The 19,312-nt window shown below is 41.6% G+C and overlaps 2 protein-coding genes across 2 annotated transcripts in view; both read left to right on the top strand.

Moving 5' to 3' along the window:
• kdf1b (keratinocyte differentiation factor 1b) overlaps positions 1-5,687 on the top strand; it is a 13,374-nt gene extending 7,687 nt beyond the window's left edge. Inside the window, exon 4 of the mRNA XM_005927984.2 lies at positions 1,914-5,687. Coding sequence (XP_005928046.1) covers positions 1,914-2,008 — 95 coding nt within the window. The 3' untranslated portion in view covers positions 2,009-5,687. The remainder of the gene's footprint in view (positions 1-1,913) is intronic.
• Positions 5,688-9,464: 3,777 nt separating this feature from the next.
• nudc (nudC nuclear distribution protein) lies at positions 9,465-14,804 on the top strand. The gene is made up of 9 exons (XM_005927985.1): positions 9,465-9,730; positions 10,403-10,480; positions 10,590-10,799; positions 10,907-10,978; positions 11,096-11,209; positions 12,179-12,373; positions 12,468-12,551; positions 12,661-12,779; positions 14,504-14,804. The coding sequence occupies exons 1-9, from the start codon at positions 9,656-9,658 to the stop codon at positions 14,553-14,555; spliced, it is 999 nt and encodes a 332-aa protein (XP_005928047.1). The 5' UTR covers positions 9,465-9,655; the 3' UTR covers positions 14,556-14,804.
• Positions 14,805-19,312: the final 4,508 nt, after the last annotated feature.

Here is a 19,312-nt window from a genome sequence, read left to right as displayed (position 1 = left end):
AATGTCTAATTAGCACTTCTGTTCTTGAATGTAACCAGTGGTTTGCACCTTATTGTAAATTATCTGCATTTCCATTCATGAAGACATCTCTCGTTTGTAAGACCTTGAGTGTTTTTGACTTGGTTACTTGTTCTGAAATCACATATATTCTGTGGTCTTCCAAAACTCTTTGGATGTCATATTGACAGATCCAGTGAAAAAGATCCAGTCTTTTATCTGTGTGATTGATCATGAAACAACAAGAAAACAGGCATCACATGACGATGAAACTGACTATTAGTCAATTGTCTAGTTATTTTCATGCTTCTAAAAATGAGGTCCTATAAAAATAGCTGTAAATTCTGAACTGTTAATTCAGCACTTCTGTTAAACCTTTTGAATTAAAACTGAAAGTTTGCACTTCAATCATATCTTGGTTGTTTAAGCCGGAAGCAAAACTACAAAACATATCATGAAGTTATGCTTATCTGTATAACAATAGCAAGCAATTTTCATATTTTATATAAAAAAATATACATACAAGTATTAAGTAGGTAAGAAACACAGTTCAAGAACATTTGGAAGAGGTTCACATTTAATAATAATGATGGATTGCATTTATATAGCGCTTTTCATTCACTCTCACATTCACACACTGGTGGTTGTAGCCACAGCTGCCCTGGGGCAGACTGACAGAAGCGAGGCCGCCATATCGCGCCATCGGCCCCTCTGGCCATCACCAGTAGGCGGTAGGGTGAAGTGTCTTGCCCAAGAACACAACGACCAGGACAGACAGAGCTGGGGATCGAACCGGCAACCTTCCGTTACAAGATGAGCTTCCCAACCACCTGAACCACGGTCCAAATTTTATGGACCATCCATCTAAAAATTCAACAAAATTTTAACAAAAGTGCGTTACAATGTACAGATGACAGAACCATGGAAGGGTCCGACACCGTCACATGTGGAACTAAGCAGTAGTAGCACTTGCTGAGATCTTGAAACATCCACATACATATATTTCCACTCCTGTGTAGAAAGCTTACACCACTACACCAACAGTAGCAGAGTAGTTTATTGAAAATATGACTTCTGTGAAATTTTAGAGATTTCTATAGCCATAAAATGAACACAGGCCTTTTGACACCAAGAACTCATGTTTCTAAGTAGATGGTGATTCACACCTGATCTGAGAAATGAGAAAAGGAACTAACAACAATCAACAAAACTAAGCAGTTATTAAGACCTTTAACAGCAAGTGGTCTTTAACCTGTGAAAGGCACCGCTCTGGGTGAGCAGGTGGCGTGGACACCTACGTTTGTGAATGCAATAACCTGAAAACAAGCAATGTAGGACCTTCAAATTGATACAATAGGTGCATCTATTAAAAATCTTGGATGAGTTTGAATCTCAGCAACCTTGAGCTCAAGGTCGGAGGTCCAATTTTCTGAAAACCTTGCGAATGCAATAACTCACAAACAAGGTGACGTAGCATTTTGAAACTGGTATGTCTACTAGGAAGCTGAAGGGTAGCACTGGTGGTTGCCAGTGTTGTTATTTGATTGTGTCCTTCCCTGCAGTGTGAGTGCTGCCTGTAGATGAGTGGAACAGTATGAAACATAGTCAGGTTTGTGTTTTGCATAACCCGTACACTGGTTTAAGTGCATCCTCTTCCATTTGTATGTGAAGCAAAACAAACAACAGGAAACCACACAGCGAACTTTACTCTTGTGTGTCAAAAAACAAGTACTGTTGTGTTGTTGCCATTTTTGCTTGGATCGGTATTGAAAGTATCAGTTTTGGTGACTTTACTCTTACTGCCACACAAACATTATGTGTATTGTCTGTATGATATGCAAGGAAGCAAAATGAGTCTGCCACGTTTGCATGTTCATGCTCATGATAGCTTTTCTTTCTGTTCTGTGTTCTTGCAGGTCACACTTCTAGTTCCCCGACATCATACTCCACTTCACACACAGAGACAAATTCTTCAGGTGTCCCGCTGATCCGCACCTATGTGAGAACATGATTCACTCACCACATTTTTTTTTATTTGTCAAACTGTGTCCAAAAGGTGACATACGGGACCTCGAAAGGAGACCCTACTTGCACACGAGTGCCTGGCTGAGCCAAGCTGTTTGCAGAGACCGTGGCTTTGCTGTGGCAAAAGGAAAATGTGAAATTTCACATTGTCTGAAGGACTTCAGTGAACTCAGGGCTCTGTGTGTAGATATTTCTGGTTCATAAATGTTATGTTTGTGTTTGAAGGATTGCTTAATGGGGAGCTTGTCCTGCAGGCAGACGTCATCAGCAGCTCTTAGGTGATGTATCATACATGTTGTATAACCGTCCCCTCGTCCTTGAAGGAGTTAGGATCCTACGAGCTTGCTCTGATTTTACTCTTAGATTTAAAGTTTGTCGTTGGTGTTGTTTCTGTTGTTTTGCACATTTCAAATGCCTTCATTATTGTTGATTTGATGAGTATGTGTTTGCTTTCAGTTTTGTGGCTATGTCGCAAATATTTAGTTAATGAGTCTACATAAAGTTCTGATAGTTTCCGGAATTTGAATAATTTTCTAAGTGAAGCACCTGGTTGGTGTCACTGCATACTTTCTATGTAGAGGAAAAGTAGAGTTTTCATTGTAATTGTATTGTGTTTCGTTACGTCCAATTGGAAATACAAGTTAAAGGCTGCAAAAAAAGCCTTCAGGTGTTGTTTTTTTAAATATTTCATATCATTAGTTAATATTCAGACAACATGGAATGTGTTTTTTGTTTTTTCAAATCAGTTTATTATTTGTTTCAAAACATGAAGTTCATACAAAGCTGATAACTCTTAAGCTCGTATCTTAACTGTGTGCTGGATACATTTTGATTGTGACTGTTTTACCGTTTGCTTTCAATTCTCAAATATTATGTGAGCCAGCGTGATCTGCAGCTACACTGTAGGTTGTATCGTGCGCTGTAACTTATTAGCGATGTTTATCTCAAGCTGACTCATGAAGTGAAGGTGTGTTTTCATGACAACAAATGTACTTGCTGTATTTACCCTCGGGTCCTGACGGGGATTTTCCCAGCTGAGTCACTCAGTCCATTTTTTTTTTTTTTGCCCTTTAGCATTATCAGTTTATGGTTACAGTTGTTAAGGAACATAACTGTAGTAATTTAATACAAATGGTAAACTAGTTCACGTATTCTGCAATGTGTCACCCACGATCTGTTTTACTTACATGTGTAAAGAATAAAGTTTTTTTTGTAATCATTCTGTAAAATCTTCCAGAATACTTGAAGTTTTTGTAGTGCCCAACCCCAGCATGGTTAGAATGGAATGATGGGAAACTTGTTCTGGTTTGGACCACGAAGACCAAAATTTAGGTGAAGTAATGAATTGCTGACTATATCTATCAAACTATACTTCTTACTTTACTGAAAGGGTTGAATTGTTTGGTGAAGCCTTTTGCATTTTGTTGCTAATGACACATTATAGCTGTAGCTGATCGAATGTTTAGGTGTTTCTCTTTGTTTTTCTTTTTTTTTCAGCAGAAATATGTTGTATCAGGAACTAATCTCTGATATCAGATGTGGCTTTTTTTAAACCAATAAAGATTATGAAGTGGAACAAAAACAGATGTTTTGTTTGTCACTGAGAGTATGGCCACATGAGGGAGTCAGAGCGTGCATTATTTTTGACAGTCTTTCCTCTCTTTCTTTTTCTGCTGGAGTTCCTGCATAATCCTAGCTAAGAATAAGATCATGTGTTTTCACATTTGTTGTTTATTTGTTTAAGTATAATATTGACATAAGCAGCCATTGACAGTAATAATGGGTTTATTTTTTGTGATTTTCGTGACACTTGGATGAACACTACATTCAGGAACAGTCTTTGTGGACAAAAAGCAGCTCTCTTAATAAATGTAACATTTTTGTATTGCTTACAAGATTCGCTTATTTCGTAGAAAACAAAATGTTGTACTCATAAATATACAATGATTAGTGTATAATTATGTCTTCCAACAAATTGTTCACCACCCTCATAAAAACAGTGGATGAGACTTAGCATTTCCATCTAATCGCGTTTTATGTAACTAGACACCAGCCACATAAGTACTATGCCATAAGTTACTTGTAATTTAAAGATCACAAATAACGCTTTAAAACTCTGTATGACCCTTTAACATTTGTGCGTGTATATTTTCATCATCTCTTTCTCTTTAGGTCTTTTTCCTTCCTCATTTCAACCTCATCCTCTTAATCCTTACCTCAAGCCTCATCTCCAGAACTAAAGTCAGGGCACCAGCACATGAAAACATGCATTATCCTGATATTGGCGCAGGTAATAAAACTTCTTGCCAACTGATTAGGCATGTGACACTCCCATCTCCAGACAGCTAATAAAAAGGTTGTCTAAACAATAACCACAGCTGGTTATAAGCTAACACTATGCCACCTAATGTTAGGCTCGAGTGTCCTAAAAATCACACTTTCCCTCAAGTTAACAGTTTGATAACATTTACACATATTATGAGAGTTCATTCATTAAGTGTACATTAATGTTATATCCACTTCAGAGAAAGTCTCAGTAACGCCAGTGAATAGCAGCAAAAATAACATTGCTTGTATCGCTGTCATCAGACAGAAATGAGCTTCACTGACTCATCAACTCCTTTTAGATTCCTTTCAGAAGGTTTTACAGCCTCCACCACAATAAATAGGTGTGGACAGTCAGCATACTGACAGCTGAGGTAAACAGCAGACAGACAGCCTACGCTGACCACAGATGAACAGCAGTTGTTTCCCCTACACTGTAGCAAGGATTATGCACTTACATTGCGAAGGGTAAGAAGTTAAAATTCACTTGACTGCAATCTGCAACCTACTGACATCTAGCAGTGGTATTTTACACACTGTATCTTTAAGTCCTAAGATCATGCACAGATGTTCACTAATCATATCAAATAAATCCAAAAGGGAGCAACATAAAACAGATCTAACAGATATCAGACACAAGAAAATCAAAGTAGAGAGAAACTAAAAATAATAAAAATTTCATACAAGAAATTGACAGGAAAACACAGCTAACTTATGAAAGGAAGGAGTGATGTAAGCACAGCTAGGGGAAGGTGAGTACACATGGTTGCCAAGAGCCCCCTTCTTGGCAACCAGGTAATTGCTTAGGTAGTGAAAAGACAGAAAACAAAACAAATAGTGTCTAATAGGATATGTATGTGCATTTAACATTAAATGTGACATCTGACTATGCTAAAAGCTATGATTAACGGGAATAGGCACACCTTATGTTTTGAATCTAATGTGCTGTGGTCCTACTCCCCCATCTGTAACATTTCCTCCTCTGTTGTCTTCAAATAATGGATTGCTCCTGAGATCACAGTCACCTAGCAATATGAAGCAAACAACCGGGGATCAACCTCATTAGCTGTATGTCTGGACTTATGTCTCCATTAAGGCGAAATTATCACTGCCAAGACACCGTTATGTTGTCTATGCACCACTTTTTAGCTACCTACTATACTTTGAAGATGAGGTGTGCTGTATGGTGCTTACCTACAGAAAAAAGAAAACCTATGGAAAACACTGAAACAAGACAAAATGACAGTATGCACTGTCGGCTATGTGCTATGTTCTTCTATATGTATTGAAAAGCTTCTGAATATACAAGAGAATATACAAGTCCACAATTCATAAAATTATTCAACCAATAATCACATGAGCCTATAAATATCCATCCATCCATCCATCCTCATCCGCTTTGTCCGGGGCCGGGTCGCGGGGGCAGCAGCCTAAGCAAAGAGGCCCAGACCTCCCTCTCCCCAGCCACCTCCTCCAGCTTCTCCGGGGGAATACCAAGGCGTTCCCAGGCCAGCCGAGAGATATAATCTCTCCAGCGTGTCCTGGGTCTGCCCCGGGGCCTCCTCCCGGTGGGACATGCCCGGAACACCTCACCCAGGAGGCGCCCAGGGGGCATCCTTGTCAGATGCCCGAACCACCTCAGCTGGCTCCTTTCGATGTGGAGCAGCAGCTGCTCTACTCTGAGCCCCTCCCGGATGGCCGAACTTCTCACCCTATCTCTAAGGGAGAGGCCAGCCACCCTTCGGAGGAAGCTCATTTCTGCCGCTTGTATCCGCGATCTCGTTCTTTCGGTCACTACCCACAGCTCGTGGCCATAGGTGAGGGTAGGGACGTAGATCGACCGGTAAATTGAGAGCTTCGCTTTTACACTCAGCTCCCTCTTCACCACGACGGACCGGTGCAGCGTCCGCATTACTGCAGCTGCAGCCCCAATCCGTCTGTCGATCTCCGGCTCCCTTCTCCCATCACTCGCGAACAAGACCCCGAGATACTTGAACTCCTCCACTTGGGGCAGGAACTCATCCCCGACCCGGAGTGGGCACTCCACCCTTTTCCGGCTGAGAACCATGGCCTCAGATTTGGAGGTGCTGATCCTCATTCCCGCTGCTTCACACTCGGCTGCGAACCGTTCCAGTGCGAGCTGGAGGCCCTCACCCGATGAAGCCAACAGAACCACATCATCCGCAAAAATCAGAGATGAGATTCTGAGGCCACCAAAGCGAAAGCCCTCCGCCACTTGGCTGCGCCTAGAAATCCTGTCCATAAAAATTATGAACAGAACCGGAGACAAAGGGCAGCCCTGGCGGAGCCCATCACCCACCGGGAACGAGTCCGACTTATTGCCGGCAATGCGAACCAAGCTCTTGCAACGGTTGTATAGGGATCGAATGGCCCGTAGCAATGGGCCAGACACCCCATACTCCCGCAACACCTCCCACAGGACACCCCGAGGGACACGGTCGAATGCCTTCTCCAGGTCCACAAAACACATGTAGACTGGTTGGGCAAACTCCCATGCACCCTCAAGTATCCTGGAGAGGATAAAGAGCTGGTCCAGTGTTCCGCGACCAGGACGAAAACCGCATTGTTCCTCCTGTATCCGAGGTTCGACTAGCGGACGAACTCTCCTTCCAGCACCCTGGCATAGACTTTCCCAGGGAGGCTGAGGAGTGTGATCCCCCTGTAGTTGGAACACACCCTCCGGTCCCCTTCTTAAAGATGGGGACCACCACCCCGGTCTGCCAGTCCACAGGTACTGCCCCTGATCTCCACGCAACATTGCAGAGGCGTGTCAACCAGGACAGCCCTACAACGTCCAGAGCCTTCAGGAACTCGGGGCGGACCTCATCAACACCAGGGGCTCTGCCACCAAGGAGTTGTTTAACTGCCTCAGTGACCTCGCCCCCGGAAATTGGCGGGTCATTCCCCTCATCCCCAGACTCTGCTTCCTCCTCGGAAGACGTGTCAGTGGGATTATAAATATATTATATTATATTATCCATCCATCCATCCATTCGCTTCCGCTTATCCTTTTCAGGGTCGCGGGGGGCCTGGAGCCTATCCCAGCTGTCATAGGGCGAAAGGCGGGGTACACCCTGGACAGGTCGCCAGTCTGTCGCAGGGCAACACACAGGGACAGACAACCATTCACACTCACTCGCACATTCACACCTAGTGGCAATTTGGATTATCCAATTAACCTATCCCCACAAGCTGCATGTCTTTGGACGGTGGGAGGAAGCCGGAGTACCCGGAGAGAACCCACGCAAACACGGGGAGAACATGCAAACTCCACACAGAAAGACCCCGGCCTGATGGTGGAATTGAACTCAGGACCTTCTTGCTGTGCGGCAACAGTGCTAACCACCGTGCCACCGTGCTGCCATTATATTATATTATATTATATTATATTATATTATATTATATTATATTATATTATATTATATTATATTATATTATATTGACCTATCTTAGCACTGCTGATGCTGATTTTGCTATGCCAGCCTTTGCTGCAAACTTTTAAAGTGGTCCTGAGCAATAGTTCTAGTTTTTCATTGTTTCATTCAGTGGGTTTTTTTGTTTCTTTTTGTTTGTTTTGTTTTTGTTAAGTTACTTAAGGCTAACCTATGAATCATTCTAGCATAGAAAAAGGCATTTAAGAGATGAACCACTATTGGAAACCACTGCTGTGTCTACACTAGTGCTGTCAGCGTTAATCTCGTTAAAATGACGTTAACATCATAACTGCATTAACGTGGCAAATCTCCGTTAGCGATTAACGCAGATCGGCCCATGCGTGGGGCTGCACGGTGTCAACGCATTAGTGAGCTAACCACGCCTTGACGCCGTGTGGAAGGAGTTCAGTGAGGCCATGGAAAAAGACTTTCAGTCTGCGGTGAAGTGATTCTGACAAACATTCAGGAGGGGAAATCATTACTCTGCTCACATGTGAATAATGCAAGTGGAGTGGTGCCGACTTCAACTGATATAGGTATTAAGGACCTCCTTACACATTTTCTGTAGAGGAAGTAAAGTCGAGCGGGATGATTGATCCATCACTGGGGGCAAGTTTGCCATTCTCCTCAGCTGGAAAAGGGTGGAGTGCCCACTCCAGGTGAGGGACAAGATTCTGCCCCAAGTGGAGGGGTTTAAGTATATCAGGATCTTTTTCATGAGTAAGATGAGTAGTGCAGGTGCAGTGATGTAAACTGGTCTGTTGTGATAAGGCAACAGGCAAAGCTGTTGATTAACAGGGGATCTACATCCCTACTCTTACCTAAGATTACAAGCTTTGGGTAGTGACAGAAAGAATGAGATCGCAGATACAAGTGACACAAGTAAGCTTTCTTAAAAAGTTGTCTGACTTCTTCCTTAGAGATAGGATAAGAAGTTTGGTTATTCAAGCAGGCTTCACAGTAGAGCTGATACTCCAGTGTGCCGAGGGTGCCTGGGTAGTGTTACAGGCAAGCATATCCTACCAGGAGCAGGCCCCAGTAGACCCAAGACACCCTAGAGAGATTATTTTTTCAGCTCGCCTGGGAATGCCCCTGGATAAGGTGGAGGGGGTGGCCCCGGAGAGGGAAATCTGGGCTTCTCTGCTCAGGCTTTTGCCCTCATGACCCAGCCAAGAATAAGTGGAAGAAAGTAAATGGGTGTATGGATGGCTGGATTATTAACTACACTGTCCAGAAAAATAATAGCGTTTATGGAATGTTAGTGATGAGGTGGTTCTTTATCATAGAACAGGTTGCATAACCAAAATCACAGTGTAACTTTGTCTTAACAACTAAGGTTGGAAATTTGACTTTTTATATTTTCATCTTGCTTTTTATGGGATATTTCATACTTGTTTATGTCTGTGATTGTGTTTTTAAAAAAGGAAGAACAACTAGCTGCTTAAACCTCCATTTACCAGCAAATTGCACCTATTATTTCTATCTATCCGCTATAACACGGCAGCAGGCTAGATTTTATTATTATTTTAATCCAATATGTTGAATGAACATGACGATTAGCATTCAACTGGATAAATTTAAAGTTTCAATCATGGCTCCGTTCTCTTCTCTAGAATATTCTTATTCTTCAAATAAGCCCGAGTCCCGCCCTAAAACAGCGCCTTCCATTTATTGGGTGTTTTAGCTATCAGTAACAGTGTATTGCTCCAATTGGTCGAAACAAGAGCAAGAAGGGGGTTGTTTCCAGGAAGTGTTCAGCGTGACTCTCACAGAACAGCTTTGCTTTCTTTCTAACAGAACTTGTTTTGCTTGATTTTTGCGCCGGTCCTGATTCCGTTTCTCAGTCAGTCAGCATGGGTGAAGATGAAGAAAAATATGACGGCATGTTGCTTGTTATGGCGCAGCAACACGAAGGAGGGGTGCAAGAGGTAAAGCAGTGCATCGCCGTGCTAACATGCTAAAGCTACTGTACTAACGCTAACGTGGTTAGCATGTAAGCTAGTATGTACACCATGCCTATGAGCAGTCACGAACACGAACAAAGAATAATGTTTTAAACTGTTTTGCAAAGTTTAGAAAATGATTTTGTTATTAATAATCATGGCTTTCGTGGGCTATCTTAGCTACAGTCTGCGGAGTGTTCTGGTGAATTTGGCATACATGTGACTAAGGAGACAGCACAACTTAGCAAAAAATGAACTTAGTTCTGTTTGAGCATGTCTATTAGATGATCCATGGTCCTGATAGAAGCTGTTAAAAGTAATGTTCGTTACAAGTAATGTTCTTACTGTAGTAATGTGACGTTGTGTCCCGGATGAGTGAAGGTTCTGGAAGAAAATGTATTTGCTAAAAGAGATCTGCTGTTATGAGGAAAAGGTGAAGGATGTGATCTGGAAACAGATGCATAAGCTAAAGCGCAACGAATGTTTGGTAACAATGGTGTATTTTAAGAGTCGTGAACAAGCAGACACCCAGCACAGAAAAGGAAGGCTCTCCCATCCAAGCAGTAATTTATTTCAGACACAAAGTCCATAAAGTCCAAAGCTGTAATCTGTTATATGGATTTTGTAACTTATTCTTGACCTATTTTCTGTCAACAGTTAGTAAACACATTTTTCAGCTTCCTCCGCCGCAAAACTGATTTCTTCACTGGTGGAGATTCAGGTGCAGCAGAGAAGGTGAGCATTGCTGTTCGATCTATACCTCGTGTCACATTCAAGAGTTCAGTGATAAGCACACAACTCCACCCGTCCCTCAGTTTTAAATGAAATCCCTTGTGTTCTTCAGCTCGTCAAGGATGCCTTTGCTCACCACAGCAAGCTAGCGCTGAAGGCCCAGAAAGAGAAGCAGATGAAACAAGAGAAAGAAAAGAGAGAGAAAGCTGAAAGAGCGGCCAAGCTTGCAGAGGAGGAGAAGAAAAAGAAGAATGACGACGGTCCAAGAATCCAGGAGCTGACAGACGAGGAAGCAGAGAAGCTTCAGACTGAGCTTGACAAGGTGAAATGCAGATTTCAAAATTTTCTGTCATCAGTGTGTCTCTGAAACGGTCAATTACACTCTGAACTGTTATGTCTGTTAATTTATGTCCGGCTTTTTTATGCTAGAAAAAGAAGGAAGAAGAGAATACAGCAGCAGCAGCAGAGATGTCATCTGACAAAGCCGAGAAAGAGAAAGGCGTGAGTGAGGAGTTTGACATGTACCTCATTACTTAGTGTTGACTGAGCAGTAAAATGGGGTGCGCTTAATGTTTTGTTTAATTAACTCTTATTCATGTTCATTTTCTTTTCCTTCAGTCTGACTCTGAAGGAGAGGAGGATGAGAAGGACAAAGATAAACTGAAGCCTAATTCGGGAAATGGAGCTGACCTGCCCAACTACAAGTGGACGCAGTCCCTGTCTGAAGTCGATGTGAGTTCTTTCTGGTTTCAGCATCATGCTGGACTTCACCTTTTCTCAGCTTGTGTTTACTGAACATCTGAATGGTTCTTTGAGCACCTCTCAGCTTTCAGTTGTATTCTCACCATACGTACAGCTCCATCATAATGTCACCTTTGCCTGAGTTTGCCAGTTGGATAGCACAATACGATGCATATTAAAACCCTCTTAATGTTTCCTGTGCATTGCCCTGCGCCTCTTTCTTTCAGGCGATGTGTTTCCTTAAGCTGCATGCGCCAGAACACATTTGTATTTGTTTTTCATCGGCCTTTGCAGAAGGGGAAGATCATGACACTTGTTATGTGAATTCTACATTATTATTCCTTCCAGCTTTATTCAGATATGCCAAGAGTGTTGTGGAAAGAGTCAGAATGCATACAGAATCCTGGATAAATAAAAGGTGCTGGAAGCATTGCCATTACATTTGAGTACCACCTAATGTGTTTGGGGTTGTTATAGCAACATGCGAGAAAGCTCTGTGACATTATTTGCGCAGAAATGGAGGGCGTCGACGTAATCTTATACCTCCTGCTCGGTGCGTGACTCACACACCACGGTGTTGTTTCTTGTGTGGCCATATTCCTCGTTGCCGGGTTTCAAGGGCAGTTTTAATTTTCATAAGGCGACACTGTCATAAGTGATCGTGCGGTACCACTGACTAGCCAATCAGTGGCATGCAATCTGTTGAAATCACATTATCAGATCTACCGAGATCACTCCAGCTCATTAGGTAGTAAAAAAGTGCCTGTTACCAGGTACTACCACTTATTGGAAAACCCTAAAATTCAAGTTGAGCCTGACAGTTTTGAGTGGAAAAAGGTTTTATTGGAGAGCAGTGGAATTTCTTTTCTTTTTTTCTGTGCAGACGAGAGTTTTATAAGCTTATAAGAACACATGCGCCCGTGTATAATTAAAATATTAATAATTAAACTCCTCCCACAGGTGGCAGTGCCCTTTAGCGTGAACTTCCGCATTAAGGGCAAAGATGTGGTGGTGGACATCCAGCGGCGCTCCATCAAAGTGGGCCTGAAAGGACATCCTCCAGTTATTGATGGCCAGCTCTACAACGAGGTGAAGGTAGAGGAGAGCTCCTGGCTCATCGATGATGGCAAGGTGGTTACTGTCCACTTGGAGAAGGTAAGAAGACATGTAGATGTGTGGCACACTGTGGAATTACTCGGTCAACTGGAGAAAGAGAGAGAGAGTGCGTCAAATCGTATTTTGATTTCAGATTAACAAAATGGAGTGGTGGAGCAAGATCGTCACTACAGATCCTGAAATTAACACCAAGAAAGTCTGTCCCGAGAACTCAAAGGTGAATGCAACATTCACACGAACTGTTTATTGTAGAAGGAACTAAAAGATTACTGACACGTCTGGTTGTTTCTGCTCCTTCCTCACTGTGCGCGCTTCCTGTTGAACAGCTATCAGATCTGGATGGAGAGACGCGTGGTATGGTGGAGAAGATGATGTACGACCAAAGGCAAAAATCAATGGGCCTACCTACATCTGAAGAGCAGAAGAAACAAGATATTCTTAAAAAGTAGGTTTCAGTGTTGGTGCAGATTTTGTGTCTGAAGGCTACAGTAGACTCTAATAAACACCTGAATAATGGAGCCGTCTACTTTTGAGCCACACCAGTTTTTAAAATTAAAGAAGAATCCAAACAAAGCTGCAGGAGAGATGATAAAAAATGAAATATCATGAAACTAAGTTAATCACATTTTAAAGATAGCAAAAAAATTGGAAAAAAAATGGGAAAAGAATCGGTTGCCTTCATGTGAAATTGCAAAGATGTTTCTCCTGCAGGCATGTTTTGATAATGTAGTGAAATGAACTGATACCACTGAGTAAAAAAGTTTGTAGTATACTTTGGAAATTAGCAATAAAATATAAGTAAGTATATCCCAGTCAGTGAAATTGCCTAGAAACAATGTTACAAATGGAGAGCTGAAGTAACACGGTGTCTTTCTTGAGGCAGTAATATTTAAACAGTATGTATCCCAGTAGGCTGCAGGTCCATGTATGGTAAAGATCAAGAGTCTTATCACGTTTGAATCCGTACATTAGGGAAGTTAACATGCACTTGGAGCTTTATCCACCTCCACTCTCCAACACAAAAAATGGCACAGCCTTACTTCTGCTGGTGAGAGAGACAATCCATGAAGTTGCACTTGCTGTGTTTAGAGGAAAAACAAAACTTAAGCCGCAGACACTATAAAAGATAGACTTAGCTTCTGGATCTTAAAAATTAAGCCTTAAACCTGCGATCCTTTTAATGGCCACCAGAGGGCGATACTTGTCTATGGAAATTTGGCCCCCAGGCTTGATCTTTGTGCTGTCACACATTTCGGCTCATTTTGAATATAAAATGAATTCAGTTGTGTTGATTTTTGTCATTGTGTCATGATGATTCACCACAAAGAGCTCATTGATTTATGAGTGCATGAACCCAGTTTTGTTTTTGTACACAAATAATAATGATATATGAAGCTTTAAATTTCACAGCAATCGGTTTAATAAATGGAAACTTTGTTTTAGGCAAACAGTGGATGGTAACAATTAACATGACACAATTTCCTGTTACTCTGTTTAAAATTAACTTAAAAGAAATAGATTGTGTACTGCTGATTTTCCTCTTATAAAAATTATATGTAGGAATTTTCCTGAGTGGGGGGGAAACAAACAAACTTCAGACTGATGTTTCAATGACTGTATGAGTCAGTGGTTCATGTGCAGCTTATTACTGTTTGTTGGGAGTGACCCCTTTCGTTCCTCTGCTGTCTGCTGGAGCCCACTTCCTCTTCTAGCTTGTTAAAGCTGCCTCTGAGGATCTTGTTTAATTTTATAAAGGTTAAACAATACTACCATAGGGAGCGCTGTGGAGGTAATTGGTCTCAGAGTTTCTTTAGTGACACAAAGGTCAAATTGTGTCTGTCCAATCAAACATGTTGTGTGAAGGTGTCATCTCAGACGAAGCGTACAGCTTTTCATTCTTAGCAGAATTAAAATAAACATTCGCTTTGCAGCAGAAAACAAAGGCTTTTCCTCTGACCAGCCTGGAATACAGAAAGTTTTTAGAATAATTTCACTTCATAGAAATGTGAGAAAACAGATGTAACCTGCTCAGTTCCTTCCCAAAAAGTTTAACCAACCGTCATGATCCATAAATGAACGAATCTCCCATTCACTGACTTCACAGGCTGACTGCACCTCGCCTTCTCACCTTCCCTTTGTTTCTGACTCTGACACCTTCTGTCTCTGCAGGTTCATGGCTCAGCACCCAGAGATGGATTTCTCTAAAGCCAAATTCAGCTGAGGCTTTCTGTTGTCAGAGGTTTTAGATTCACGGTTCATGTAAATGACACCAGAGCTGACATCAGGCACCAACCAACTCCCCCTTCATCTCTCTGCTGGACATGCTTGTGCTGACGTGCATAGATTCATGTTTAAATCCAAGAGTTTGATAAATGTAACAGCAGTGTTCTTCCTTTGCATGTTGTTTCCATATTTAAAGATGTGTCTGGATTTTTTTTTTTTTTTTTAAATAAATGGATTTAAAATGTAATTGAGTTCTGAACCATCAGTCTGAAGAAGTGCAATCATAAAGCCAGGAAGCCTTTTCCTCCTCCTGCTGTGTAGATTTTGGACGCTCACGAGCTTGCAGAAGCTCGTGAGCTTGGAAAAGCCAAACGTAACACTGCAGTTCCAGTGCATGAATTATTGGAGCTAATTTATCTGAATTTAAGGGGCGGGACCACATCTCAGAACCCCAAGCGCTACAAGCCGTTCGTTTTGCTTCGTACCCCACCCTCACCCCCTCTTTCAATTCATTCACTTCTCTAAAATGAACCTAAAATGAGGATGTGGTCCCAGCTAGTGAAATGCAACGACATCATACAAAGGTTGAATAAGATGTTTCATTTTCAGCCACAAGAGGGCAGTGTCTTCCTGAAACATCAGGAGAGCTATCAAAGGCGTTAGTGTTAGGTAGTTTTTGAATAGAGGACAAATCCTATCAATCTGATAGGAAACAGAAGAAGATGGCACGTTAGGTTTTAGCTTTAACTGTTACAACAGAGTCACTAAATAGTTAAAATCTTAATTCTGAGGTAATGGTGAATAAGGGCAGGTGTAGCCAATTACATGCAAGGTTTTTTAATAATAAAATGTTTTAAAGTTAGCTTTATTTTACCCCATTATACTTGTAGTAAATGACACATAAATATCGACTATATCTGTGACCACATACTGATTAATGAACCGGGAATTCACACTGTGATGAAAAGGTAGAGAATTCTTTAAATAAATGATTCAGTCAATGCTCATATTTGTTTGTTGTTTGCAGCCAGTGCAAAAATAAGCGTCTGTGTGCTTGAGCTAAAAAATGTTTAAAAATCAACTCTTTCATCTTGTAAGATAAAATAATTGGACTGGCTCTTATATTGCATTTTATTCACGATGCCTCACTCACACAAGCAACTTTTTTTCTGTGCTGACGTGCTGTCTAACATTCTCACGTTCACACTCGGATGGATGCATCAGAGAGCAACTTGGGGTCAGTATCTTACCCACGGGTATTCGGCATGCAGACTGGAGCAGCCATATATACATATAATTATTCTAACTAAACTCCCTGAGTATTAGATGACCTGCTCTCTGCTGAGCTACAGCCACCCTAATTATATTCTGAGTGATTGTGTTTGCAAGTTCTGATCAGCTACAGATGTTACAGAGCAGCTAAAAAAAAGTGTTTCCACTCTTGTGTCTCTGAACTGCAGCCATCCATCATCTAACCAATCTGCCAAGTTGCACTTCTGAAGTTGTTGGGATGCAAACGGTGCTGCTGATAGCAGTGAGCAATAATTAAACATATTAAATGCATTCATTAAATCACATTGCTCTCTGAGGACGATTAGCCAGGCTATAACCAACAAGTCAAAGGCAGGCTGTCTTACTGAGACCACGCTGGATATCATGCTCCTCTGCTAAATGTTCCTTCCCTCAGGACCAGTTTGCTTACAAGACTCTTCAGCTTGTGTGACTGTCCACAGCTAACTGGACTGGGCTGTCAGGATGGTGAGAGGCTGTCAATATCACTACAGCTACCAGAGGGAACATACATTAGCTTATGCTGGTTAGCAGCTCCTCCTAATGTGTGAAATAGCTCATGTAGTTCAAAAACACTGTGCAGTCAGCAGTCTCATCAGGCCTGCTGTCTGCGGACCACAGGTAACTATGTCGGAGCTTACATTTTTGTCAGTATTTTTCCTGCAAGCTCGGTGCCCTGTAGGAAAATTACAGGGCGCTGGGCTTTCATTTATTCTGTCACGGCTGTCCAATGGTTGACTGGATGGTGTTAAAGTAGCAATCACAAAATCACAAAGTGGCCAGCTTGAATTACAAAGCACCAGGCTTGTTTAACACTTACACCAACTGTGATAACCTTTTCAGCTTTGAGGCTGATTGAAGAGAACTTTAGACAAGTTAGATAGTTTTTGGTAACTAGACCCTCCTCATTATTAACACTCAAATATTCATTTGTGCTTTAAATGCCATTTTTATTCTGTTCCCAGCTTTATGTCTCCACTCTCTCCATTGTTAGTTTACACCCTGACATAGTAGCAGGTTGAATTCGATTGGTGCCATATATTTTAGTGAGAAATGTCTCTCTTCTTTCTATCTAAGCCAAGTGACGTCTGAGCTCAGTCAAACTATAGACGAAGAAGAAGAAACATAATTAATCTGGAAAGCTCACTGTCGGTGACCAGTGAAGTGTGGGATTCACAAAGCTTTGGTCGCTGGCCAGGTCCCAGTTTTTATTATTGAAAATTTGTATTACACATATTTGCACTGGATTCACCAATCAAATTTTTAAAAATGGAGCCTATATAATACAGTGCGGTCTATTAATCAGCTGCCAGAGCTCATAATTGTATGAAAATTATTATTATCCTGATTCATTTACATATTTTTGCCTCTGCTTGTCTTTGTATATTCAATATTTATATAAATATATATTAAATATTAGCATTTTAGTTTATGAAGTAGCTCCATCCTGGTCAAAGAAAGTCACCCTGAAGCCTGATGGGATTGTGGTTGGGTGGGGCGGCGGTATGACTGTGCAGGGGCTGAGGGCACGGAGGAGCCAGAATCTGCTCAGCTGACAGCAATGTCTCACCAAGGTACCAGAATTTCTTCATTAACAAAGACACACAGACATCAGAGGGACGGGGTTGGGGTTCTGGGGTGGGCGAGGCGGGCGTTCTGCAAACACACCTCCTCACCGCTGCACTGACTCGCTGTTCCAGACTTGGCGACTTGTTTTTTTGGCAGCAGCCTCTCGTAAATCACCCACAAGGCCCGTAGCACAATGTGACTCACCGTAGTAGTCATGGTGTTTGTGAGCACTGTTTCACCTTCTTCCGTAAGGCTAATTGGTGGAATTATTCCTGGAAGTGGAAGATGGATACGTGAGGGTACACCAGGACAAAGATGGGATGGGATTAGGAGAGGCTGTCAGATTTTGATGCTCATGGTGCATTCATAGATGATAAAAACAAGTTTGACTTTGCCTCTTGTCTGCATCCAGCTTCTTTCTGATAAATCTTAGTTGGATCAGACTCTACATGGATAAAACTTTATAATTAGACCTCTCCGAGCCAATCCAGCATGTGGATGTGTTACTTAGAGTTCTCCATCCTCCACACCTGGGTGCTGAGCACACTCTGTAAAGCGTATTTGGAGCACACACTTCCAGGGGCGGCGAGGAGGCTGATGTGCAAAGTCAAACTCCAATTGTCAATTAGCAAAGGCCAACACAGGCTGCAGGCTCGGGTGTACAGAGCAGATCAGCCATCGTGGAGGACAAAGGCTTCAGTCAGCAGAGGGTCCTCTGGCCAACACACACACACAAACACACACACCTTAACTGAGAAGGCAGAGAGGGCCACTGAGCCCAGCAGGACCTGTTTACCACTCAGACTCAGCAAAGACCAACAGCAAACATCCTCCAACTGCTCATAAACACACAGACACACACACTGAAGATGAAAATAAGGGTCCAGTGAATTTTTGCTATTTTTTTTATTTGTTTGTTTAATTTGTTTTGTTTGAAAATATATAAATACTGTACACAGATGAGAGTCAGAGTGTGTTTCATGCTAGTGTTGCCAAATATAACTGTAAATCCTCACAAAATGTCTGTTTTTTACTGGTCCAGTGAGAAAAATGTCTAAAAACATGTCAAAGTGTCAAATGACATTTTGACAAAGCTAATTTACAGCTTTATAAATCAATATGATCTGTTGCATATACTAAAGTCGGCTTAAACATGTATGCTTTCTGTCCAGGAAGTGGCTCATTGTGTCTCACCTGAAGAGAAATATCACCTGATCCTGTAGCGCTACAGTCTTTTAATGTTTTTTACCTTCTTTCTTTGGTTTTCCGACTCCACCAGCTCAGCTTCTCCAGATGTCTGATCACCTGCTGCTGGAATATAACATTTATAAGACCAGTAAAGTTCTTGTCTCCTCTAGGAGCTTACTTTACACTTTTAGCCCATTCCAATGTGGCTGATAGGCAACTTGATGATGTCATAATATATTGTGCATAACTATAAACTGTCAAATAAAAAATTATACAATGCCTTTCTTAGATGTTATAGGTGCATAAAGGTATGAAACATCTAATTTTAGCATGTTGCTCGGTAATTGCTAGGCAACATAATGAGATTTGATACAGATGAGAACCTTCAGAGACCTAAGATGTGCTAAGTTTGGTTGCTCAGTTCCTGATCGTTCCTGAAAGTTCACGGTCAAAGAAACAAACAAACACACAGAAACACAGATATTGTGTATTCATGGACACAGCGTAGGAGGATATGCAAAGGCTTTGAGCACTGTTATTATTATTGTTAATTTATTAGTAATAGTTGTGGTGGTAGTAAAATTAGTATTAGTCGTAGTATTAAATCCTTCATTTAAAAATCAGTCAATGAAATGAAATCTGGATTTTCTTTCAAGAGAGCTCTGTGTACAACAAATACAACTTTAAAATAGATAATACAATAAATAC

The sequence above is a fragment of the Haplochromis burtoni genome, unplaced genomic scaffold, assembly GCF_018398535.1.
Source record: "Haplochromis burtoni strain Fernald_Lab_line unplaced genomic scaffold, NCSU_Asbu1 Contig_10, whole genome shotgun sequence".
NCBI lineage: Eukaryota > Metazoa > Chordata > Actinopteri > Cichliformes > Cichlidae > Haplochromis > Haplochromis burtoni.
This window is presented reverse-complemented; position numbering and strand designations above follow the sequence as displayed.